At 38.0% G+C, this 25,864-nt stretch overlaps 1 protein-coding gene across 1 annotated transcript; it reads left to right on the top strand.

Moving 5' to 3' along the window:
• The first annotated feature begins 1,141 nt into the window (after nucleotides 1-1,141).
• HDAC2 (histone deacetylase 2) lies at nucleotides 1,142-25,864 on the top strand. The gene is made up of 14 exons (XM_064649728.1): nucleotides 1,142-1,320; nucleotides 8,484-8,596; nucleotides 8,925-9,042; nucleotides 9,958-10,032; nucleotides 10,338-10,476; nucleotides 12,372-12,513; nucleotides 16,844-16,936; nucleotides 17,036-17,144; nucleotides 18,574-18,714; nucleotides 20,499-20,607; nucleotides 23,311-23,441; nucleotides 24,326-24,481; nucleotides 25,225-25,282; nucleotides 25,483-25,864. The coding sequence occupies exons 1-14, from the start codon at nucleotides 1,269-1,271 to the stop codon at nucleotides 25,511-25,513; spliced, it is 1,467 nt and encodes a 488-aa protein (XP_064505798.1). The 5' UTR covers nucleotides 1,142-1,268; the 3' UTR covers nucleotides 25,514-25,864.

A 25,864-nucleotide genomic window follows, 5' to 3' on the forward strand; every position in this document is an offset into this window, starting at 1 on the left:
GATGCGCATCCCGAGACATAGGAGACCTCAAGTTTTATAAAGTGTGAAGTCCTGTATAAATAAAAATACACAAAAGCTGTAATTACTGGCTAAGTATAAATGTGATTGTGTTAACTTTCTATATTTCTTCCTCCTGTGACTGTACCTGAGGTGATATCCTAGGTACTTCCATGGCATTGTCATTTGTTCTTTTTCCGGTGCAACCTCAAGGCTGTGTCTTGACAGAGCAGCTTTCACGGTCCGATGAAGTTGTGCGAGTTGCTCCTCGAAGACTGGCCATACCTACCTACGACTGTACCTGAGCTGAGGGAAGGAGAGAAGACTGCTGGTAGATCTCAAACTGAAATGGCCAAGATGTTAAACCTTTCTTGCAGAGTTGATTTTTGGAGAAATTGCTACGTGTTACTATGGAGTGTGCTTTAAACTCCTTCTAGAATAAGGATACTGAGGAGCGACAGTTGTCAATAGGGCCTGAGTACTGACTGTAAAGAACACTGAAAAAGCCCCCAAAATAAATCCCAACCACCATCCAACAACAACAAAGAAAACCAGAAACAGGTTTTGTTGTGGAAAACAGCAGTCTGGGTGAGTTCTCACTCGGAGAGGGGACACGACGCGACGCACCGACATGTCAAACATCTGCCCCCGCCCCACCGGAGGTACCGGCCCCAGCGCGGCGGAAGGCGCTGCCCGGTTACCGACAAGGTAGCCCGGCGGCTGAAGGGATCCGCTGCGGCTCTGGGGCCGAGTAGGGCCGTGCCCGCCGTTCCCCCGGCGCAGGGGGCTCCCAGTTCCCGCTCCCGCCGCAGCCGCCATGTGGGACAGAGTGCCCGCTGCGCGCACGCGCCAGATGGCCCCGCTGGGGGGCGGGGTTACACCCCAAACGCCCGCGGGGGACCGTACCACTGAGCACCGTGGGGGTGGACGAGGAAAGAGCCGCCTCCAAGAGTTCGCTTATGAGGAATCCCCGCTAGCTTCTTTCCTCAGCTGTGCGTGTGTGTCTACATAGAGCAGCACGGAGAAGGCGGAGGGAGCCTGTGGTCGCTTTCGTGCGTCCTCTTCGCAACCTTCTGTCCCTTGCCTACCCCCGTCGGCGGCGGATTGGGCGCGCTCCGCCAGCGGCCCCTCCCGCCGGCCCGGCCCGCTCCCGCTGCTGGCGGTCCCGGCGCCGCGAGTTCCCGCTCTCCCGCCCCCTCCCACCCTCCGAGCCGGCTCCGCGCTCTCCTCGGCCTCCCGCTCCCTGCCCTCGGCCCCGGCGCGGCAGCCCTATGGCGTACAGTCAGGGCGGTGGCAAGAAGAAAGTCTGCTACTATTACGACGGTGAGCAGGGCCGGCGCGGGAGCGCGTGTGTAGGAGCGGGGGGTGCCCCTCTAATGGCCGCCCGGGGCGGGCTCTGCCCCCGGGCCCCGCCGGCACGGGCGTCCCTTCCCCATCGGGAGGAGATCCCCCCGTCCCGGCACCGTGGCGGCTGGGGTTCCCCGCAGTGCCCCGCTCCCGAGCCCCGGGGCCGCCGGGCTGGGGGCGGCGGAGGGGGGGCTGCGGGTGTTGGTGCGGGTCGGGAGCTGCGGGGCCTGCCGGGCCCGGTGGTGAGTGCTGTGAATTGTTACACACACCCCCACCCCCCCAGAAAAAAAAAAAGAAAAGTTGAGACACTCCCCTCTATCCTCTGAGCACGGAGGCGTTGGAGTAGCTGCCTTGTCTGGCTCCTCCTCTGCAAAGAAAGTCCAGGCCATGTGTAGCTCCGGCACCTGGTGATTGTTGGGCTGAGGCCTTTCCCTTTCTCTGGCTTTCAGACCGAAGGGTGGGGTGCGGAGGGGCAGGGGGACTCTGCCCCCACCAGTTCCCCAAGCTGTGGTCGCATCGGAGCAGAGGTCTGGCTCCCACGAGCTTGCCTTCCTGAAAAACGCAAAAAGTTGTGTGCGTAGGTGTTTAATAGTAGTGAAATTTTAGTTGCTTGCAGGCCTTCTGAATTTGCACGCTTGTCTGGTGGGGACACAGGGGATTGTGATCTGTGTTGCCAGAAACGGCGAAGAAGTACGTGAAGCTTTTGCTTGGTTTCAGATTTTTTCAGCAACTTATTTGAGGTTTTCTCTGGCCAAAGCGGCAAGAACTTTTTGTTTTCTTCTTGAGCTTCAGTTGGTTTATTCCTTTTTGTAAGCTCGTTGGTTAGATTAGTTAAGAGATTTTATTTTATGTTTTTTAATTGCCTCCTATTGTAACAATTCTGTGCAATGGCATCTGAGACTGATCTTGATAGTAGCCAGGAAACGGAGGTTGAGGATGTTTGGCCATAGGGCTTTGGTGTTTTCACCATTTTGGAAATGAAGATGAGTGGCTAAACCCACTAAGATATCAAAGATGTCTGTTGCTGTAGCAAATCTGCTGTTCTTTAAAAATGGCAGATCCTGTGGGGCCTGTCTTGGCTTTTTTTTTTTTTTTTTAACCACACTAAAGGAGGCAGAGTGGTGGTTGCCGCCCCCTTCTCTTTGTTGCTAGCTCTGGTTCTTTGTTCCGCCTAAAGGGGAAAGGAGGCCCCTGTTAGGGATAATTTTGGTGAAGCTGGGATCTTACTTTTCCTAGGGAAGAGGAATCACTTTTCACCTTGTTGAAAGAAAGACAGCAGTGATAGTTTAGAGGCTTTCTCTCTGCAAATGTTTGCTTTCTTTTTTTTTTTTGAGTTTGCTCTTTTTTTAATTAAGTCAAGTGGCTATAGTTTACTAGATATTGATATACTCAGTTTTCCTGTGATCCCTGAATTTTGATACTCGATGCTAGGATTAGATTCACATTAACAGCCAAAAAGCTGTGCTAGTAAAGAGAGGGGAGAAACTGGAAGAGGAAGAAGTTTGGAGGTGGCAGGATAATGGCAACTTAAGGCACTTGAAGCTCATATGTTGCTTGAATATGTAGACTAGGATAAAAGCAGTTAATAATGTAGAGAAAATAGGATCTGTGCTGAAAGTGACTTAAAATAAATGCTTTATATATGACAGAAACAGCTTTAGAATACTTTTGCTGTCTCATTTAATTACCAAATCCAACAGTTATTTTACATGTCTTTTGGAAATAGAGTTATTAGAAGAAATTTTAGAGTTAATACGTGCAGTAAATATTCCTGATGCTAGTGTGGGGTTCATCTGGCAATTCTGAGTGTTTTGTAACTGTATTGTACCAGCAAAGTCATTGAATCACAGCAAAGGGAGTATTTGAAGCCCTAAATAACCCAAAACAAAAAAAATGCAAATGTATCTCAAGCACCCAACTGAGATAGTGGTGTATCTCTAAAGGCATGTCATAACTGAAGTAAAATACCATTTTTTGTCATAATTAGCCCTCCACACATACTTTTACTCTCTTTCTTGCAAAGTATACACTAAAAAGTATTGAAAAGTTCTAGAAGCATATACCCTTATCTTCTGAGATGCAATAAATTTCTCCATGCTTTTTGTGAAACTCAGTGTGGTTGTCATCTAAGACTGCTTTTTTAAATTAGCCTGTGTGTACTAAGTTTAAAAAGTGCCAAGTTTTCCCAGAGTGTGTTGCTGTTAACAGTTTTTTTGATAATTAATACTTTTAATACCCTTCATACTGTACTCAGAACGAATGAACTTTAAGTAGACAAAGCTTGATTTCATTACCCACAGTTTGCTTGTAATAGACAGCCAACCACATCCAGTTTCTGGAATCTTCCTTGCTTGTAATTGTGTTCAAGTCAGGAATTTCATTTAAATTTGAGCCAGTATACTACAGGAAGAACTAAAAATCTACAAATTAAAATACTCTGGTGATCTTATTTGAAATATTTTTAATACGTGCTTCTAGTCTTAGTATGTGTATGGCCTTAGCTTAGCGAAGTGTGTTCCTCACACTGCCTAGAACCATGCTAGATACGGGAGGATATCGTAGCTTTTATTTTAATCTCTTACCAAGTACCTTCAGATTGTTGTCATGGTCTTGCAACATTGTGGCTCGGGTAGCTCAGCTCTTCCTAGATAGGTATATGTATTGTACAGTTGACCATAGCAAGGGACCCAGATGGTCTTTACAACTCTGTGCTCCTGTACAGCAAAGCACAGTTCTAGAGAATCACGCAACTCACATGGTTACAGTGAGTGAATGTATTTATTCCATGCCAGTGCACTAGCAGTATTGTTTAGATCTCTGCTTGTGCAGAAGTTAGAGTGGGTGTTCAAAAGGCTCTACCTTCATGAAAAATTTGAGAGATCTGCATCAGAGTGTGGTTGGTTCCACCCATAAAGACAAGACTAAACCTGTTTTAGTAGGGCAGTATGCTGCTGTAGTTGGACATTGTTTAAGTAGCATTTCTAGTTAAAGCTTACATCTGCAGATAAAATTAACTTAAAGTGAAGTGTTTTCTGGAAATTCATAAATAGTTTGTGCAGTGGCTTCCAAACCAGGTGATGATGTCCAGCCTCTGCTCAGGGCTCAAAAGTCAGAGCTTTGCTAGTCTTCTGCTGTTGGCTTAATTTTAAAAATAGAATAAAATGCCCAGCCTTTCAGACACTAGTGCAGTAATTTTAGACCTGTTTGATGGTCTTTTTTACATTCATCTTTACGTGAGTTTACTTCTTACTATCGCTGAAGTCAATTCAATGTAACTACTGCTATTAAGATATTTTTTCCACGTGGTTTCCATTTTTTCAATTAGGTTTCTGCTCATAGTGCAGTTCTGAAATACCTCATCATTCATGGCAACTAAAAATAAGCAATGTGGTTGTGTGCATAAGAGTTTATCTGTTCAAAGTTACGAAGTAATGTAACTTGCAAGTTGCAAAGTAAAAAAACAAGCATAAATGTCATATCTTGCCTCTATTCAGGCACTTAAGACTGCTTTGTAATGGGTAAATTTAGTGGTGTTATTTTTCTGTATGTCATAGTAACTGGAGAGACTAATATACTCTTTTGGGCACATTGCACCATGTAGTTGCTCAGTTGTATGTTTTTGGACACAACTGAGGTTCCTTTAGGACATGTAGCCTCTTGTATTTTTCTGTGTGTTAGAATATTATCTGTAGGCCTTGCTAAAGTCTCAGATAGAGAAGTGGGTGTCTAAAACTTATGTTCATTGAAGGAATCAGTTTATTTGTTAGCACTCTTCATTTTGGTGTGTAACTTGTACGAATTTAGAAACAATTTTTTATATATATATATTTGAACTTAGGATGTGACAGTGTATGTAACAGTCTTCAGATGGGTCTTCTGGTCACCTGTTGGTATAATATTTTGCATCAGGTGCTGAACAGTACAGGGCAGTAAACTCATACTAGCATTAAATGGGCACTTTACGTAAGGACTCAACTTTTCAGAGATTGTGTGTTGCTACTTCTCAATGAGAGCCATTTAGCTGACATTTTTACTGATATAAAACAGTAAATTTCAGTCTTCAAAACCTTGTTGTGAAAGACTAATAGATTTGCAAACTTTCTACATATACTACTTTGCATTTTTTCCCTCCGCTTCCTCATTCAGTTTTTCTTTTGCACCTACTGTATGTGCCCACACTGGTAAGCGATATAAATATGCTCATAACACTTCTGTATGATTTTTACCTTTGTATTAATAAGTTTAGGGTCAAGTACTCGTATTATCTGCAGTAATAGTCTTGTGTGCTTGGCCTCACCATACCATTTCTCTTATATAAGCATACCTCAGTCAGAGTTAGGCTGGCACGATGTGCAGAGCTTTTTAGGTCTGTTAGTGAGGGCAGTGTCCCATCCTCACACACACTAGCACTTGGTACACATCGCTTTTCTCCCCTAAGTGCCCCAATAAGGCTGTCACATATGAAGAAGAGAGACATAAATTTCAGGATCAGTGGACGAAGTGTTTGTACCAGGAAGCCACCATCTTTTTCAATGGGCAGAGGAGGAGAGACTTTTGACACCTTTGCCTTCATCACAAGATGATGAGTCCAAAATGGGTCCACTTCTTTGTGTGATGTTAGTTGAAAATTAAGGTGCTAATGAAGAAAAAGGAACTTCTTGTGTATCTTTTCCTTCCCCACCCCTGCCTACATAGACATTACTACAATCCCTTGAAACTTGATGGACTTCTTGTCCATATGTTTGAATTTTTTTTTTTAATTAGCCTAATGCCAAAACCCTTTTTTGTTGGTGATGCTGAGACCTGAAAGATATAAGTGGTATTCTATTGTTTGTTACTGAAGTGTATTATATTGATATCTATTGCTAGTCACTACTGCTGGCCTCTAATCTGGAAGGATCAATAAGCTTCTGCCAGATACTCACCCACAGATCTTCTGTTTTATTAAATAAACTCCCATTAAATTTACCAGTGTGCCAATTATTTTAAAATTCTCTTTTCTGGTAAAAAATAAAGTGATAGCTAAAAAGTATGCTTAATTTATTGATTTGTTTATTTAAGTGTCTGCTGCAGTGTATGGTATATAGAATATGCATAAATTTGAATCTTTTTAGTTGAATAATTGCAGTATATTGAAGGATATGTTGCAATTTTATTTGGGAAACTTGTTAATTTTATTTTTTCTCTATTACATATGGGAAAAGTAATGGATTCTACCTTATACGTAAGATACAAAATAATTCTTAATTGTCTGCTTCCCTATCCATCAGCATTCTGAGTAAAATGTCAGTGAGGACTGTATAAGCTGAAGGAGTTAAAAATGAAGTGGCCTGTAAAAAAACCCATTCCTTAAGCCATAAATGCATTTGGAATGAAGTTTCCTCAAAAGCATCATATTATTTATAGTCACTATTGTCTTAAAAATTTCAATTTAAGCTCTTACTAGCTTGAAGTTTTTTTTAAATCTGGAACTTCAAAAAACAAAGTAGAGCTAGTGAATTGTTGGTTTTCATCTTCTAGGCATTAGTTCCAAAGAGCCGAGATAGATTTTTCCTAAACACTAAATATAAAAGGTATTCTTTCATAAAATGCTTGAAAATGTTTTTAGCGGAAGGAAGGAGTTTGTTAATATTCTTAATACCTTTTGCTCTTGATGTGCGTGTGACCAAACCTGCAGGCTTGCAATAAGTACCTGCAGACTCCAGGTTTTAGTAACTAACAGAAAGTGCTAACCTTCTACTTACGTATCCAGGTTAGAAGGTCCAAGCTCTTCCAAGTTCTTAGTGTTGAAACTTGGTGTTTCTATTGTTATGGGATGGCAAAGAGCTAGGTGTTGAGTGGTTGTTTTTCCAAATACCTTCTTGTTATGTTACATTAGATTATATCTGTTTTCTTAAGTATTCTTACCTCTCCTTGTCACTTTGAAAACTGAAAGCTTGAAGGATTTTAAAATGCTTTGAGATTTATAATCTTACTGTAATACTTGTTTTTCTTGGTAGTTGATGATGCTACCTTAAGCTGACATTCACCCTTCCTCCACAAAGCTCATGCTGAAGAGGTGAAACTAAAGCTGTTTTTGTAGTGGTGCTGCTTCTTGCCTCTGACTGACAAAATTTGTAAAATAGTATGACATTGTGAAAATAGTGTTTCTTTTGTTCCCAGTGGACAAGGCAGAGCATGTTGAAGGATGTGAAAGAAAAGTAAAAAGTTAAAGAAGGTAAAGTTCAGTAATCCTATCGGAAAGTTTGCTCAAAAAGAAGAGAGGTGCTGTTGTGAAGAGTTGTTATAGAATTCTCCACCTGAAAGCCTTTGACAACTGGACATAATTTTTAGGCTCATTTACGTTTCCAGAACCCGTTCTGTTTAAAATGGTTCATGTCTCAGGAATATCAGTGCTCAAAATTGGGTTGTCTATGTTCTAACAGTACCCAAGCATGGAAGAAAACTTATTACTAGCCCATGAGAGCAGACATTCTTTTCTTGGAAATGAGTGTCAAATTTGTTTTTTTAATTGTCTGTCTAGTTGCTTTTCAATTTGATAGAGCCAGGATAATCTGGATTACAAGGTTCTTGTTAAACTGCTGTGGATCTCTAGCAGCAAGTGTCTGGGGAATGTTTGTGCATGTGGTTGCCACAATGGATCTGAAGCTAACTTCTGGAGTGTTAACTGCTAGTATTAGTAGTTCAGGACAGGCTGAGGATCTTAAAATCAGCTCCTGCAAAATGGTAGGTTTTACTACAGCCTCTCTTATGTCATTATGTGGCAATGTCATCAGTAATTTCGACTTCCTTGTTAATTCCAGTTCTGTTTCCCATTATTTATTCTTCAGTTCTGGCCCATTACTGGGCCGGAACGTCACTCTTGATTTGAAACCATGTCTTGTAGTCTTTGCTCTCTCACTACTGTCTACTTGTAGTGAAAATGTTAGATTCAGGCTCTTTTTTGCCCTCTGTTTCTTGTTTCTGACATACAACGGTTTGTTTTCATTGTGGCCTTTTTGAAATAGACTGTACTCCCTTTATGGGGTTTGTTTGTCTTCTGGAATCGTACCTGTTTACTTATCTTCTGAGAATGATTCTTCTAAGTGGCAATGAAAACTTGTAATATGAATAGCTATTCTTTTGTGTAATATTGACAGGTGATATTGGAAACTATTACTATGGACAAGGGCATCCAATGAAACCTCACAGGATCCGAATGACCCATAACTTGCTGCTAAACTATGGCTTATACAGAAAAATGGAAATTTATGTAAGTATAAGCAATAGAATATCCATTGAAGTGTTTTTAGTTATTTTTAAAGATCTTCAAGTATTGTCACACAAATGAGAGAGGTGAAAGTGGAAACAGAGAATACTTAGTGTATTCAGAGCTCTTTTACTTAAAAGTGAAGCAGTATTTAATGAAGTTGTATATTCACAACAGAGTAGCCCTTGCTTTATGTAAAACAGCACTCTGTCACTTTAACTGTTTTCATTTCAAAGTAGGTGAGATTTCTTTCAAGTTGCCTGTTTTAGCCAATTGTTAGCTGATTTTGCAGAGCGCTCTGATTATTTCTTTAATTTGTTCTTGTTATCAGCGACCCCACAAAGCAACTGCTGAGGAAATGACCAAGTACCATAGTGATGAATATATCAAATTTCTCCGATCAATAAGGCCTGACAATATGTCTGAGTACAGCAAGCAAATGCAGAGATGTAAGTGTCAACATTAGGCTAAATCTACGTGCATGTGCTTTGATGGTTAGCATTGTTTAAAGCTCAATATTCACCAATACAGAAGTTAGAGAAATACTCTTAGCAAGAGTAACATATGCTTGCCTTTAGCTATGCTATTTTGGACTTTTCCATTAAAACCAGCCATGTTGGAAAAAATATTCTTTAAGCATATGTAAGAATTTTTGCCTCTTCTTTCATAGGATGTATTCTAGATGTGAAATACTACTACTAATAATAAGGCTTAATGCATAGATTAAACTTTGTGTGAGCTGTTTATGAAAGTCCCTTAAAATCTTTCTGAAAAAGAATGGCTTTTAGAATAGTAGAGAAGTAAAAATTAATGTGTTAAAAAGTGTTTAAGTCAAGAAAAGAAGTTATTCATTTCTCTTGGAGGGAGATAGTAAGAATTGTACCTTTTTCACTGTTCACCCTTTCTGTTATTTTTCTAATTATAGGAATAGGCTCAAAGTGGTGTTAGGAATGCAGTTTGACAGCTATTATATAAATTTTAAAGGCAGTATTGTAACCTCTTTATGATGCTTTATTGTCAGCAAATTATTTTTCTAAGTAATTGTGCGTTTTTTAACATGACCTATGTTAATCAGCACTTCTTCAAAAATCTAAAAATCATCGAACTTCTTGTTAATGAGCAGACAAATCTTCCCACAGAAACTAAAAAGAATTAAAAAAAGAAAAAAAAAGAAAAAAGTTTGAAGTCATCTTATACTATAAAGATTCTACATTGCTTTCAGTGTTTGAAATTTAGCCTAGCAAATGAAGTGGGGTGGGGGGTAAGTAGTTAAAATGCTGAATGAACTATGCATCTGAGTTATCCATGTATATATCAATGCTATTGGAATGGTCTTTTGAAAAAGTAATACATTTCTTACACAGTTAATGTTGGAGAAGATTGTCCTGTATTTGATGGCCTGTTTGAGTTTTGTCAGCTGTCAACTGGAGGCTCTGTTGGTAAGTCTGGGTTGTTTGCCAGCTCTTTTGTAACTTCAGTAGGTTTATGTCAGCAACTTAAAATTTTGTTAGCATATTTAAAACTGAAGCAAGTATAAGGGTTTTTTAATATATTTATTTATTATTTATAATATATCAGTTACAGACTGTAAAATATGAGATATATTAAGTATCTGTGTTGATAGGAGATCAGTTCTAAGATCAGTTTATTTAAAAAATAAAATATTATTTCATGTATCAGATTTAAAGGCCATCAGAAATTTCTGACTCCCTTTTCTTTCATTCTTCTCTGTGTCTTCTTACAGCTGGGGCAGTAAAATTAAACAGACAACAAACAGACATGGCAGTCAATTGGGCTGGAGGACTTCACCATGCCAAGAAATCGGAGGCATCTGGTTTCTGTTATGTCAATGATATTGTGCTTGCCATCCTTGAGTTACTGAAGTAAGTTTGTGATGAAGATAAAATTATAGAAAGTGTCAAATTTAAATATTTAAATGTTTTAAGATATGGATTGTAGTTATTTCAGTGAGTTTTCATAGCCCATGTTGAAATTCTACAGTTTCAATTAAGAAGGCTCCAATCTCTGCCTGGTTTGGCTTCATCAGGATGTTCAAACTTAAATACAGGCAAGCTGAAAAGTTAACTAGTAGGAGATAGGTTAAAAAGAGATATTTAGAAATAATTCTTTATGCAGAGGATAGTGAACTTCTGGAACTTGTTGCCACAGGAGGCTTAAGGAAGCAGACAGCGACAAGGTTCAAAAGGGATTAAAAGTAATCATGGACAAGAGATCTGCAAATGGATGTTAAAGATCCAAGCAACAGTGCACCATGTAAAACACCATGTGCTGTAAGTCTAGATGGTGGGGAAGTACTAGAGTAGCAGAATTCAGAAAATGGATAGGCTTACTTGCTTTCTGTAAATATTAATCTACTCAGGGGGACAGAATAGTGGGCTACATGGATCACTACCCTGACCCCTTAGGGCAGTCATTGTGCTCATAATCTTACATCCATGTGGTTTCACAATATGCCTGCTTGTTTCCTGTCACTTGAGTTGTTTCTAACCAAACAGGAATGTTCAGGGTAGATCATGCACTGAGCTTTCCTGGATTATTACATGAATTAATGTGGCTGTTATGAATAAATAGTGAAATAACAGCTGTGCTTCTGTGACTGCAAAATAAAAAATGAAGAGTAATGAAAAAGTGCTCGTATAATTAACTTCAAGCAGTAATGTTTCACTAAAATTCCAAATCCTGAATGTTGCTTTTACCACTTCAGAAGACTGTATCCCTTCTAATAATACATAAATCTCATTTATTAGAAGAAATATTCTAGGTATTTGATTCTTTTGAATGGAACAGCTGAGTTTGCTGGTGAGGAATGGGGGAAGCAGATGTAATCTGGAAGTTTAGAGATGGAAAAGGTTTCTAAAGAGACTAAATAATTAGACACACTTTTTAATGTGCAGCATATATTCAGGAGCTATCTGTGCAGTCTATGAAAAGTGATATGATTTTCTGTGGTCCAGTCCTGAATTTTTTAGCTTAATGTGAATGTGAAGGAAGGAATCTTGCAAATAGTTATAGGTTATGTAACCGTAGGAGACTGTCCCCAAAATTGTGGCTGCTCAGACTCATATTCTATAGTACTGCACAAAGCATGATGAAAATGCATCTTCTGACGTTGACAGACTTTGTTCTTTATTAGAAAACATAGAGTTTAAGGGCCGATTCTGTTTTCAGTACTCTTAAGGCTTCAAACCACTGGTTTCTTTATCCATCTCAAATGACCTGAAATTTGCAGTATTTAAGGAAATACTAAACAGTAGTGTAATAAATTTTTGCAAATAGAAAGTGTGATACACTCGAAAGTAAGAATGTGCCTATATTTACAAGCTGGAGAGGTGAAGAAGAAAAGTCAATGAAAAACAAGTATTTAATTTATTTTTGGGGGGCTTATGGAACACAGACTGTTGATAATTATTGACAAGGCAGAAAGAAGTGTCATGTGAAAGGGGTGAATTCAGCAGATGTGAACAACAAATGCTATGAGCAGAAGCACAAGGTATAGCTTCTACAGAGTGAGATGAGTTGGGGTAAATACTAGATACATTACTTATTTTGATTAAGATAAACTTAATAATGTTGCTATTCAAACTGGACTGAGAATTCTGAGAGCATATGGTTGCCTCAACCAAAATCATCAACGTGATTGTAATCTTTGATTTTAATGTCTGGTTGTGGGTTTTTTCACTAGTTTTTTTCTTGTTCGGTATCAGTCTATTATAAATATAAGAGATAATGATGATTTCTCATGTTATTTTCTTCCTAGGTATCACCAAAGAGTGTTGTATATTGATATTGATATCCATCATGGTGATGGTGTTGAAGAAGCATTTTATACCACAGATCGTGTCATGACAGTATCATTCCATAAGTATGGAGAATATTTTCCAGGCACAGGAGACCTTAGGGTAAGGTTAAACATGAAATTTCATTGGTGATAAATTCTCTCTTACTCTCTTCCTTGTAGATACTGTTTTAGCACTAGGCTACAATAACTATGTCGAATAGTGGTATACAGCAGTAAGTTTTCAGAAAATATGTCGGTCTAGAGTGATAGATTTGTTAAGGAATCCTAGGAAAAATAATACAGGATAGTGGGGACTTCTAAGTGAAATCAGCACTTTAATTTCTGGGTAAATTGGCTGAAATTTTTTGTTCAAATATCATTAGTTTAATGCACTCAGATTTTGGAGATGTTTCTAAGAAGACAGTCTGGTATATTTATAATTATCTATACATTTCAGTTCTGCATCTACAGTGAAAAGTAGCTGTTTGGAGATCACATGCCTTCAAAACTTATTTCAGATTTTAGAATAACACATTTCACACCTTTGATAGTCACAAAGCTTCAGTTGCAATTTAAATTTACTGTGTTCCATTTGCCTAGTAATATGAGTTGGCTCATTTTTGGAATATTTCTTATGTCGTGAAGTTTGTTTTGAATTCTCATGATGCTCACTACCTAAGAACTTCAGCATGCCCCACAAGCAGTTATGTAGTGAGCATTGTAGCAACCTGAGGGAGGGAGCATTTGCCTGTGAAGAATTATCATTTGAGCTGTTGTAGAATCTCTGGCAAAGCTGAGAATGGAAACCAAATTTTCCTGGCCTTTCATATTAATTTTTAGTCATTTCTCATGGTAGACTTTTATCTATTAGAAGAGGAAATTGTTTTACTTCACAACTTGAAAGAGCATTTCAAGTATTAGGATTAATATATTCCTAGCTTCAAACTCATAAATTAAACCTGTTTTATCAGAGGTATTCTCAGGATAAGTTGCACCTCTGGTGTTAGGAACTTTGCACATCAGTTTATACATAGAGTTAGAAACTTTTTTTAAAAATTGTAAGCAGTTTTGAAAAGTTGGCCTACAAAAATGGTGTGCTGGAAACAATTCACTGTTTTTCTACTATCTTTAAATTGATTCATGAGATACGAATGTTTGTGTTTTGGCTAACACTCCTGAAATGTGTGCTTTCCAGTGTGCTGATCGTACCCAGAGGACACAGGAGTACGTGAAAGTTGAGCTTTAACCCAGTGGGATGCTAAGCATTCATTTCAGTGTGGTTGTTGGAGCTGAATGTTATTATGGCTGTTAGATTCTGTTAAACTGTGTTCTAAATTGATTTCAGTAGAAATCAGGTTAGAGTTTTTATCTGTGTGGTTTAACTTGACTGGCCACAAGGTGGTAGTGGTGCTTCAAACAAAAAGCAGCTCAGACCAGGATGTTTATCATGACAAGCCGTTGTTGCTGAATTTGGCTAGATTTTTTTTTTTTTTGAAGGGCTAGATATGTTGGCTTTTTAGAAGCAGCACTTCCCGTTGACAGAGAAGTTTATGGACTCTTCACCTCACCACACCCAGAACAAAGAATTTAAAGATAACACAGTTGAAATAAATAGAAGAATATTTTATGTTATTGGTTTTTTTTATTTTTTGGCACAGTGTCAGTGACAAACAGTACCTCAGGCATGGTAACTTTTATTCTGCACTGCTAGCTAGTATTTTGAAATGATTGTTTTCTTCTTACGGTCTTTAGCAGGCTTTATTGCAATAATTACATCCCCATAGGAAAAAAAATAGCTTTTCCCTATGTCCAGAGCTTGAAAAGCTAATAGAACTAAAGGGAGAACTAATTCTCTGAGAAGTCAGTATTCCTTCTGGAGGCCAGTATTGTGCTGCTTGCTTCTGCCTAACTTGATCTGCCATTGGTGGTTATTTTTATCAACTTTAACAGCCAAATCTTATCTTTCTTTTGGTCAGTAGCATGTTTTCCAGCTTATTTCTGTCATTCTTTAGTTGATCTAGATTGCTGATCAGGTTACACTTATTTGATTCAGGAACATCGTGTCTCATAATGAATTTGTAATTGCTGCTCCATCAGCGTAGCTGAATCTCACTGAGATTTTCTAGTTCATCAGCATTCATCCATTTTCTACTGAAGGTATTGTTCAGTCTAAACTTCCAGTGTCCTTAGTAAGTTCTTTGACCTTGTACACATCTTAGATGATAACACTAATTTTGTCATTTATATACATGGACAGATAAGTTGGTTTGCACAGAGGCCCAGGTCGAATGAGTCAGCTTGATCTGTAGGTGAATGGGAAGCTACCAGAATGCTATATTGTTTCTTTAGTCTTTATATCCAGCGCAAGTATCAGTTACAGAAAACATCTGTTGAGTAGCTCTAGCAACTGTTTAGTGGGAAATAGTGTGAACATTTGACTTTGCTGTATTTTAGGATGAATTTAATGATTTCTTTTTTTTTTTTAATCTGTAAAGCAAGGCAAGAGGAGAAATAGCCCCATGAACAGGTTAGGGGTTGACCTGCTGGAAAGCAGCTCTGTGGACCTGGGGTCCAGGTGGACAAGTTAACTGTGATCCAGCAGTGTGCCCTTGTGACCAAGAAAGCCAATGGTGTCCTGTAGTGCATCAGGAAGAGTGTGACCCAGCAGGTCAAGGGAAGTGATCCTTCCCCTTCTACTGAGCCCTGTTGAGACCACATCTGGAGTGCTGTGTCCAGTTCTGGGCTCTCCAGTACAAGAGAGACATGGAACTCCTGGAGTGGGTACAGTGGAGGTCAACAAAGATGATGGAGGGGACTGGAGGATCTCTCTTATGAGGAAAGGTTAACAGAGTTGGCCCTCTTTATCCTGGACAAAAGACAACTGAGAGAGGACCTCATCAATGCTTACAAATATCTCAAGGGCAGGTGTCAAAAGGATGGGACTTGCCTCTTTTCAGTAGTGCCCAGTGAATGAATAAGAGGCAGTGGGCACAAACAGAAACACTTTAAGGGTGACAAGAGCACTCTAGTAGTCCAAGAAAATTGTTGAGTCTCCTGGATATACTGAAAACCCATCTGGGTGTGATCCTGTGAAACCTGCGTTATCAAGGGCTTGGACTAGATGAGTTCCAGAGGTCCCTTTGTCCGACCCTGACCATTCTGTGATTCTGTGATCACCTCAGAAAATTCAGCATCTTAAAGCCTAGATTATTCACTTTGGGAGACTGTGGATAATTTATGCTTCAAATCATCCAGAGTTGCATTCAGCAGGGGTCTTCAGTGTCACTAGTCTTGCAATACTGTATGAAATATGAATAGTGTTCTGGTGGCAATGAAAGTCAACTGTTAGCCCTGTGTTTATGTTTCATTGGGCCATTTGTTACCCTCCCCACATCTGTTTCCCCTCACCCACTCCAGTTAAAAATATTTACTGGAAGTGACACTTTACTGATGCATTTACTGCTAAGGAGGCCTTGTTCAGGAAGAGGGAAAAAGTCCATGACTCTTACAGTAGGTAGTGTTGAGAAGTTTAGTATTTGTATTGCTGGGTTATCCTACATATGACTTGTAGCTTTTCAAGGATATTGGACCTGAAATGCAGATCTTTCTGCAGAGCTGCTGTTTGATAATAGTTTACAGCCATACTGAACAGATCAATTCTCACTGTCTGCTCCACTACGCCTTTATTAGTGGCAGAAAACTGCTCTATAGACTGGAGCAGTTTTCTGTCACCAAAACAGACTTCTGTCTGTCTTGGTGATGAAATAAAGGGAAGAAATGCAAATGTGGGTCAAGCAGAGATCTTTGTGTGGATGGATTCAGGGTGTATTCACTTGATTATTTTTTTTGTAAAGAACTTTTTCTCTTAATGCATATGTTATATAGGAAAGCTGGTAGGATAAACTACTGAGGTTCCTGTCTTGACACCTGATGGAACTGAGAATAATCTACAAGTTCTTTTTTGTTTGTTTGTTTAAAAAAATAAAAAGTCTCAGTTTCTTCAAGGGCACCTGTAAGTGGCCTCAGTTTGATTTTTCTTTGCTCCCTTATGCTGCAGCTGCTTCCTCATCTTATGTTTGGGGCAAAATAATATGGTTTTAAAAACCTCTTTAAGTCCAAATCTTCTATATAACACTGAAAACATGCTTATTGTGTTGCTCTTCTTGGTTTTCAGACTTGCTTTTGCTTAACTATTTTTACTAGAGTAAACAGTTATGATTTGTCTTTTTGTCTTAAATCTTTGAATTAAAAAATTGAGTGTGTTTTTGCTATTTTAGGCTTAGTGTATAACTCCTTCACTCCAAAATGGTTTTATGGGAAAACATGAACCAAGTAAACTTTGCCTCTTATTCCTCACAGATATGTGTAATGATAGCTCAGCAGACTTGTGTAGATTTTTTCCATGATAGCATTCTGTGTTTGTATTAAAGTATTGTCATCTTTGCGTATAGGACATTGGTGCCGGAAAAGGCAAATACTATGCTGTCAACTTTCCAATGAGGGATGGTATAGATGATGAATCATATGGGCAAATATTCAAACCAGTGAGTACTTTTTTTGGTTTTAATCTCTCTGCAAAGATGCTGGTTTAATTTTATTTTCATAATGTCAGTTAATGACTTGCTATTTTATATCAATTGTAGATTATATCCAAAGTAATGGAGATGTACCAGCCCAGTGCTGTAGTATTACAGTGTGGAGCAGATTCGCTGTCTGGTGACAGGCTGGGATGCTTTAATCTTACTGTTAAAGGTAAACAGAAAAGTGTCTGTTTGTCGTCTGTAACTTTTTACTTACTAGAAACCTCTACCCCTCATACTGTTTTTCAAGACACTTGCATGATGAGGACTGGAGTCACAAAGATTTTGTTCATTAATGTGATTAATCACCTCTTTCTTTGCTATACAGGGGTGGCCAAAAGAAACCTAGAAGTTGCCTCTTTCTTTCTGTCCATCTAAAAAAGTTAAGAAGCTTGGTTTTCCATGTGCTTCCTAGCCACTCAAGTGATTCCCTTTCTTCTATGTACAGGCTTTCTATAGCTTTAAAGCAGCATCCTGGAATGACAGGACAACAGTCGTCTGCAACGCAGACAGTGATGGGCAAATAACAGAACTAGTTAGTCCACTTAGACTGCAGATGTTAAACATCAAACACCTTGTTGGGTATAAAATAGGTATTACTGAAATGAGAAGACTCTCTGCATTGTTAAATTTATAGTGGTGTTTGTTATACTGAGCGAAATGTTTACATTAATTTTTATTAATTTTCATAGAATTACTGTATTTTAGGATTACTTAAATTTGTATCCAAAATTGTGATTCTCAAAATTGGGATAAGATGTTAATTTAGCAAATAGCATAAATGTTACTGTTATTATTATCATTTTATTATTATTTATTTAAGTGACAAAATGTTAAATGTATGTTGAACTTTTGCTAAGCCTTGAATCCAGCCTATTGGAATCATTCAGTTTCTGGATTTTCTTGTTTTTGTGGGGTTTCTTTAATGAGACAATTAGAGTTTTGTAGGCAACAAAATGCAGTATAGTATCTGTTGGGTCTGCAGTGTTTCAGGGTTCTTTTCTTGATTTGCACCAGGTGGCAAAGCTACTTCAGTTGCCCATACAGCTCAGATTTTTTTCCATCTTACATATCTTGGAAACCAAGAGAGCTGCTGCCTCCTACAGATGCCTTTCAGTATGCTGTATCTCCCTGGAGTGTGTACTGTCTTGGCACCAGTTCACTCTGTAAGCAAGACTTAGCAACCTCTAATACAGGTTCAAATTTAGAAGTAGAAAGGACCAAGTACTGATTTTGTTTTCCCTTTTTCCCCCATTGCATTTGATTGAGAAATTGTCCCTAGATTTGTCATTGTGTATGACATGAGTTATGAAAAGACAAAACACTGAACATTCTAAGATCGTTTCAGAGCAACAATAGACCATCATGCATCTCTGAAGACTGGGGTGGATGATGTTCGTTGTGTTTTGTACATTTCTCATCTGTAGGTCTTGACTTCTTGTGAGGCTGTGCTTAGCTCTAGGGGGAGACAGTTCTGTTTGAATCAATTCAGTCCTTACTTGTTGAGTGTGACTGCATATGTCTGATTAAATAGTTCATTATATATTTTTCTGTTCAGTAGCTATTTCGCATATATTGTCAACTCCCTTTTTGCTTGACAGGTCATGCTAAATGTGTGGAAGTTGTAAAGACTTTTAACTTGCCGTTGCTGATGTTAGGAGGAGGAGGCTATACCATTCGTAATGTTGCTCGATGCTGGACGTATGAAACTGCTGTTGCCTTAGATTGTGAAATTCCTAATGGTAAATATTAATATTCAAATTAATATTTTATTAAGAAATAATCATGGGAGATTTTAAGTGAACAGATAGCAGATATGTCTCTAGACAGCTCTAATCCATCAGTTTAGAATAAACTATGTAGAAAGTTATTGTTAGGATTCAGCTAATAAATTTTCAGTATCTTATGCACTAAATAAACATAAGTATTTGGGGCTTTTTTGTGCCTTAGCAAGAGCTTTAAGTGAGCTTTAATTTTTTGAAAATTCGAAATGTAAAACTTACGGAACCTTACTTGTAAGTATTTCTAGTATGAATATCATCAGTATGATAGAATATGTACTGCTGCAACATGGACATGGTATTCATAAGAAATTAGCGAGTATGCAAGTGTCTGCTTTACATAGGAAAACTACTGTTTCTTCATTGTATCTGACTTAAAAGTAGCTGTGAAAGTATATGGACTTTCACTCTTCCATTTCACTCAATTTTTGCTATACAAGCTATCTAAAAAAATTTAAAACCAGTAATTTGTCTGAGGAAGATCCCCAAAGATCCTGTGCTCGCTTTGCTTCTGGCCAGATATGCTCTTGGACATGTTTTTGGAATGCCTTTTATATAAAATTGCTATTTGGACTGGTTTGTTGCACATCAGTCACTGGCATTTTCCATGATGGATCTCAGCTTTTGCTGATAAACTTCTGCTATTCATGTATCACTTGGTACATTCAGTGTTTCTGTCCATTGAGAGGAATGCTGCTGTCATTGAGAAAAGACTTATTTGGACTGTGCCTTTCAAGATATATATTTTCCATCTTTCTTGTCAACATATATTCTTTGTCAGTCGAAGCTTTTGAAGAGAAAGTAGTATTTCCTTATCTTGGGATTTTTTTTCCATTAGCATGCCCCTTTCAATGAATTATATATATGCATATGAAGTTTTTTGGATTTTTTTTAACATTCTTCTCAACTTTTTGTGTCCCTGTTATCTTTGATCTGTTCTGAGAAATAGCAGTGCATTTCTAAATGTTGCAATAGCAACTTAATCTTCCTGTCTGCTTTCTGTCCACCTAACAAGATCTCTTATCCTGTAATAATCATAGATGAAGAAAGATAAAGGTTTCAATTAAAAATGGATTTCAGTGTCATATTTCTTAAGGGTTCTATGGGGTTTTTTAGATTTCTCTTAATTTGTCTGGAAAGATACAGTCGTATTCAATATAAAATACTACTCTTGTCCTGGCTATCAAGTCTTCGTCACCTTCATTTTGGTGATTCACTGTTCCAGTCAGGGGACCATTATCTGTGAAAATATGAAAAGTGGGTTAAGGGAGAAAACCGACAGACATGGGTAGCACTCAACCACTGTACAGCCCTTACCAAGGATATTGAATTAGCTGTGATCTTCAACCTAGTAATGGCTATTAAAAGTTTTACTGAAAGAATATTTTGAATTGTTCACTCAAACCTTTCAAACTGGACTAATTTTGAAAGCAGCTACAAGAAATCGTCAGTTTATCTTCTTTCCTGCAGAATTAGCATTTTTAATTATTTTATCAAATTTATTACTTATGTTGTTCTAATGTGTGATTACAAGAGATCTTTCACTTTGTGTTTTGCCAGCAAATTTAAGTTCATTTATTGAATAATTTAGAGGAAAAACACTGAACAGTTCAGGTAATGCTCAAGTATTGCTTACCTGAATGCTTCAGGTGTGATAGTTCTCTAAGTAAAACTCTGTCAAATCTACTGTTGTATTTAAAATCTTTTTTGGATCACAAAGTTGTCTTGGTTTTTTTGGTTTATAGAGTTGCCATATAACGACTACTTTGAATATTTTGGGCCAGACTTCAAGCTTCATATTAGTCCTTCAAATATGACTAATCAGAATACACCAGAATATATGGAGAAGATCAAGTAAGTAATGATTATCTTACCTATCAAGTAGGTCATGTGGATCATGCTTCTCCAGTAGTTTAATTGTTAGGCAGTTTCGAAAACTGAATGCCTTTCTCTGTTACACACTAAAAATAAGTACTGAATAGATTTGACATGTTTTTCATTTCTGTCAAAAGAGGGGGTTTTTGGAACTCTCTTCCTACAACAGTATGTGTGCTTATGAAGTCCTATGACTATAAATATGAAAATTTATGACCCAGCTTGGATTTTTACTTTTTCCAACAACTAAAAAGATGACTATTTTACTTGAGTTTCCATTCTAGTTTTTTAGAAAGTTTATCCTGCCAGGAAGGAAGCTGGTGTGCCATGATGATCAGGATTTCTAATTCTCAGCCCTGTATCTAAATGTGAACTGAGACTGTCACTCTTTGTAGCTGTCAGGTATAAAAACAAAACGTCATATGTGAGCTTGAACATCCAAAACTGTGGAAAGACAATGATACGTGTGCAGGCAGTTAAATGACTGTGGTTTGACAAATCCACAAGGTTTGAGCAGTGCTCATTGCCAAGCTATGACGGGTATGTGTTTTTAACCAGTGCCACTTTTGATACTCCTCACATCTTGAAATTTTGGTTGGAAACAAATATTTTACTTCAGGGATGGAGTAATGAATATGTACAGTTGATTCTGTACTGACCTGACAAAGATAATTGGTTAACCTAAAGTACTCTTTGCTTACCATGGTTTGTCCTTGCTCTGGGTTTAAAAAAATAAACTGCCATCCCTGCCTCAAGTTTTAACAGGCTGTTAACAGTGCACAGGAATTCTTTTGGTTACCAAAAATAGATGAATAAAGATGTGAAATTACCTGTATAAGTTTACCGGTACTACTAAAACTTTTAAACTCTCATATTGCAAAATTCACCAAAGTGGTTAAAATACTAATTTTTGAAGTGATTGGTGAATAGACTGTGATGGGTATTCATAGCACAAATATATAAATCTCAATCAAATAAAAGGGTTTTTAATAATGTGCACGAGGGGAAAAAAAAGCACACTTATTTTTCGCTAGTATAATTGTACAAAATTTCTCTGTGGTAATGTAGTACTCCAGCTGGTGATCTGCCAGGCTCTTTGCTGTATGTTTTACGTTGTTGAGCTTTTGTGGTACGAGTAGTCTGCAAAACTTGCTGCTGCATCCCTGGGTACAGATTGTATCTCTGTCAATAGAAAACACACAATCTCACATTCTTATACTAGCACCCACAAGGTCACTGACCCCTCATTTCAGAGGACTTTCCTTCAGTTTGTTGTGTGCTTTCATAGAGACCTGGCTTTACAGAGCTCCCTGGATTGGTGAAACTACTGTGCCAGGTCATGTGATTTAAACAGAGGCAAAGACTGTAAAGATTCCAAAAAAGCACTAGTTGCCTCTTAGCTCTTCAAATTCTGCAGAAGGATACTGACGTAATTGTTGCAAATGCTGATATTTGATGCGATGCCTTAAGCCCCTAATGTTTTTATTTTTCTAATATTTGTAAGACTTTTAAGTTTTATAAGTAGTGGAAGTAGATTTTAAAAGCAGCAACCTCCCCCCCTTTTTGTCCCTTGTTCCTTTCCCTTTCTCCAGCACCCTTGTTTATACATTCCTTAACCCTCTCACCCCATTCTAGGCTCCCTATATCACTCATAGCCCCAAATCCAATAGAAATGTTTAGTCTTTTGTCAAGGCAAGGCCTAGATTGTCGGCAGAACAGCATATCAGGGCCTAAACCACAGAATACGGTCAAGAATTAGGTAACCATGTACCCTTTGTGCTCTGATGATGGTGAAGATGGGATGAATGGGGGGTCCCAAAATACACCCCAGACCCATTTTAAGAGGGTGGACCCGGGGCAGACCAGAGTAAAGGCCACAGGGTGGACACATCTGGGATTGGATGGATGGTATTATAAAATGTAACCTCTCAGGCACGGCCGGCGCGCGCGTCCTGTAACATCTTAGCCTTGACAGAATAAACCCTTTCTTATCTCACCCCTAATTAACTGCTCTGGAGATATTTTTTCAGCACCAAAAATACAGCGGCAACAGATGCTTGCCAAACCTTGCTTTCTACTTGCACTTTAGAATGATAATTTTGAGTCCCAAGAGAAGCCAAGTGTCTTTCCTGCTCCTGCACATGGTGCTTGGAATGTGATGTCCATCACATCAGGTTGCTTAGACAGGACAGAACTTCTCTCTGTTCTCCCTTAAACAGACAGTAAGGAATCTTATCCGGATGGGTTACTTTTACTCTGATGTCATTGCTGCACACAGCTGGGAAGTCATCATGCTTCAAGTGTCTGACTTTCTTTCTAAGAAACTAGAAGGTAGTTTATTATCCAAGTTGATACTCTAGCTGATTATAAACAGAGAAATACTGTTGCCAGTTCAGCACAAGTGGTGGTACTTGTGCTGACCCTGTGGGGAATTGAAGGTTGAATTAAAATAAGTATTTGAAAAGTACAAAGACAATGATATTCAAGTACACTGAGGACACTAATGATCTCATAGGGATGGTAAACTTTCTGAACTTGGCATGACATTTTTTTAAATTGAAAAATGAAACTGACTAAAGTGAAGCAGGTTAAATTTGAATGCAGAGTTTCCAGAACTTAATACAAAATTCAAGGAAATGTTACTTCTGTGAAGTAATAACTTTTCTTGTCTGTTACTTGCAGGCAACGCTTATTTGAGAATTTGCGTATGTTACCTCATGCACCTGGTGTACAGATGCAGGCCATTCCTGAAGATGCTGTTCATGAAGACAGTGGAGATGAGGATGGAGAAGATCCAGATAAACGCATTTCTAGTAAGAAATATCATTTCATGATAGAACATGTCAAAATATAGTAATTTTAGATTTAATTGTTCAGAACCTTAGGCATAGCAATGTGCATTATTAGAAGACTGGCAGTTTTGTTTCCTACATCAAACATTTTGCCACTAGTCTGCTAGTCTTGGTGGTTTTAAGGTGGTATCTGACTGCAAATATGAACCTGCTAAAGTGTCTAACGAAGCAGTGGAAGAGCATGTTTTTTTACATCTTATAAAACAGTCTGGCAGTTTCAGACCTATAATAGATACTTCAGAAATCTCAATGAATTTTAACAAAAGAAATACAGTATCTTTTTGTGAATACTAAAAGACAGAAGCTATGTCCCCCTTTGATGTAAAGTGACATACAGTGTTTAAGGAAAAAAACCTTTTATTTCCTTTTTTGATATGAGACATTTTTCCACACTTGCAACACTACCCCTCACTTTGTTACCATAACCTTTCTATGGACTTTGAGTTGTTCTTCAGCTATAGCCAAGGGTTTTCTGCTACATTTAACCTTTTTTGATGGTGATTGGAATAATTCTATAACCTCTTATTGGTGCTCTGTCCATTTTCTGAACTGTTGAAACCATAATGTTTTCTCCTGTGATTTAGTTTTCAGTGTTTGAAGTTTATTTGATACATGTTAAAATATTCCCCACTCCCACCCTGTGTCTCTGTAAAGCTATTTTCCGGAAGATATTGTTGAGAGACCCAGAGTATCTTGAAAAATAGTGTTTTAATCCATAATACAGTTCATCAGCATTAAATTACTGTAGTATGTTATTACTCATTCTTAATTTGGTAGGTTTTTTTTAATTAGGGCTGTTGTGGTTGGACTTTATGATTAATTATTATCATAAATCTGAATCCTAGTTCGAGCATCTGATAAGCGCATAGCCTGTGATGAAGAATTTTCAGATTCTGAAGATGAAGGAGAAGGTGGACGACGAAATGTTGCAGATCATAAGAAAGGAGCAAAGAAAGCCAGGATAGAGGAAGACAAAAAAGAGACTGAGGACAAAAAAGCAGGTAGGACTCTGATGTGATTTCATCCTGTATTTAGAACTGCAGATGTCAGTCCTGCCAGGAGACAGATATTTTATCTGTTAACGGTTCATTAGCTGTTGAGATGATATATTTTTTCCATCATATTTAAGACCTCTTTTTTAAATTAATCCGTTTCAAGATACAACTGTTCACACTAGAATAGTGTTTTCAGGCAAGGGATATTGCTCCTTCTCCACAAGATTGAAATCTTAGAGCCAGGGATCTGTATTGCTCAATGAAAATAGAGATGAGAACGATTCTCACGTTAAATATGTTGGACAAAGTGCTTGTTCCTGTTTGCGTTTGTGCGGTGAGCCAACTAATTTTCTCTGAAACAGAAGCTGGATAGAGTTCTAGGGACAGTTTAATTCCAAGGACTCTTGATTTTTCTAAGAACAGGATACATCTTAAAGTTACAAGACTACCACAAAGAGCTCATGGGAACTCCAGGTCTTATTACTGCATGCTGTCATTATGGCCAGTCAAGAGAGACCTTTCCTTGAGGCATTTTGAGTCACTTGGCATTGTGCCCAGATCCCTCCTTTGGAGGGATGTATTTAACACTGTATGTTAATATGTAACTAGTGACTTCTTTTAAAAGCTAGTTCCCTCTGGCTAGAATTATATACAAAGAAAAAAAAACCTTTGGTCATGCTGTTTACTTCTTAAGTATTTTAAGGCTTTCTTGCATCTTTTGGTATATTTAAAATCTCGTGATTTTTCAGATGTTAAGGAAGAGGATAAAGCCAAGGACAGCAGTGGTGAAAAGACAGACGCCAAAGGGTAAACAATAATTAATGAATGATGTAATCATTTTGAAGAGTGTTTATTAATTAAATCCATACTTTATAATATTTTAAATTCTGTAGAGATCACTTTAAGGTCCTCATAATACTAAATATTTTAGAATCATGACTACTAATTTAAAGTTGCATTTCTAAAAAAGTAAAACAGCTTAACAGTTTATTTTTGCCTTTGTACAGAGCAAAATCAGAACAGCTCAGCAACCCTTGAACAAAAGATAGCCTCTCATCAGTTGCAGAACATAATACCAGAGTTGGAGAATACCTAAAAGGAGAAAACTTTTTGTATGAAGAGAGACTGCTGATTTCATTTTGTACTATTTGGCATGGACTGTATTTATTTTCAAATGGCTTTGTTCTGTTTTTTGGCAAGTTGTATTGTGAGTTTTCTAATTATGAGGCAGAAATTCCTTTCTTCACCATGCTTTATGTAATAGTATTTAAAAATGGATGTGAGTTATTATGTTAAATGTCTAAACTGATCTATTAAAGTAATTTGCCTTTCCTGAGCTGATTTTACCTTTTTTGTAATTTTATCTTTATTAAAAAAAAAAAAATTGTA

Source organism: Pseudopipra pipra, chromosome 3 (genome assembly GCF_036250125.1).
Source record: "Pseudopipra pipra isolate bDixPip1 chromosome 3, bDixPip1.hap1, whole genome shotgun sequence".
In the NCBI taxonomy this organism is placed as follows: Eukaryota; Metazoa; Chordata; class Aves; order Passeriformes; family Pipridae; genus Pseudopipra; species Pseudopipra pipra.

Excerpts from the sequence above, each read along its gene's own strand:
- HDAC2 (XM_064649728.1), top strand. The coding sequence starts at position 1,269 with ATGGCGTACAGTCAGGGCGGTGGCAAGAAGAAAGTCTGCTACTATTAC. Across the intron at positions 10,033-10,337 it reads GTCAACTGGAGGCTCTGTTG|CTGGGGCAGTAAAATTAAAC; the intron begins GTAAGTCTGGGT and ends GTCTTCTTACAG. Across the intron at positions 25,283-25,482 it reads GAAAAGACAGACGCCAAAGG|AGCAAAATCAGAACAGCTCA; the intron begins GTAAACAATAAT and ends GCCTTTGTACAG.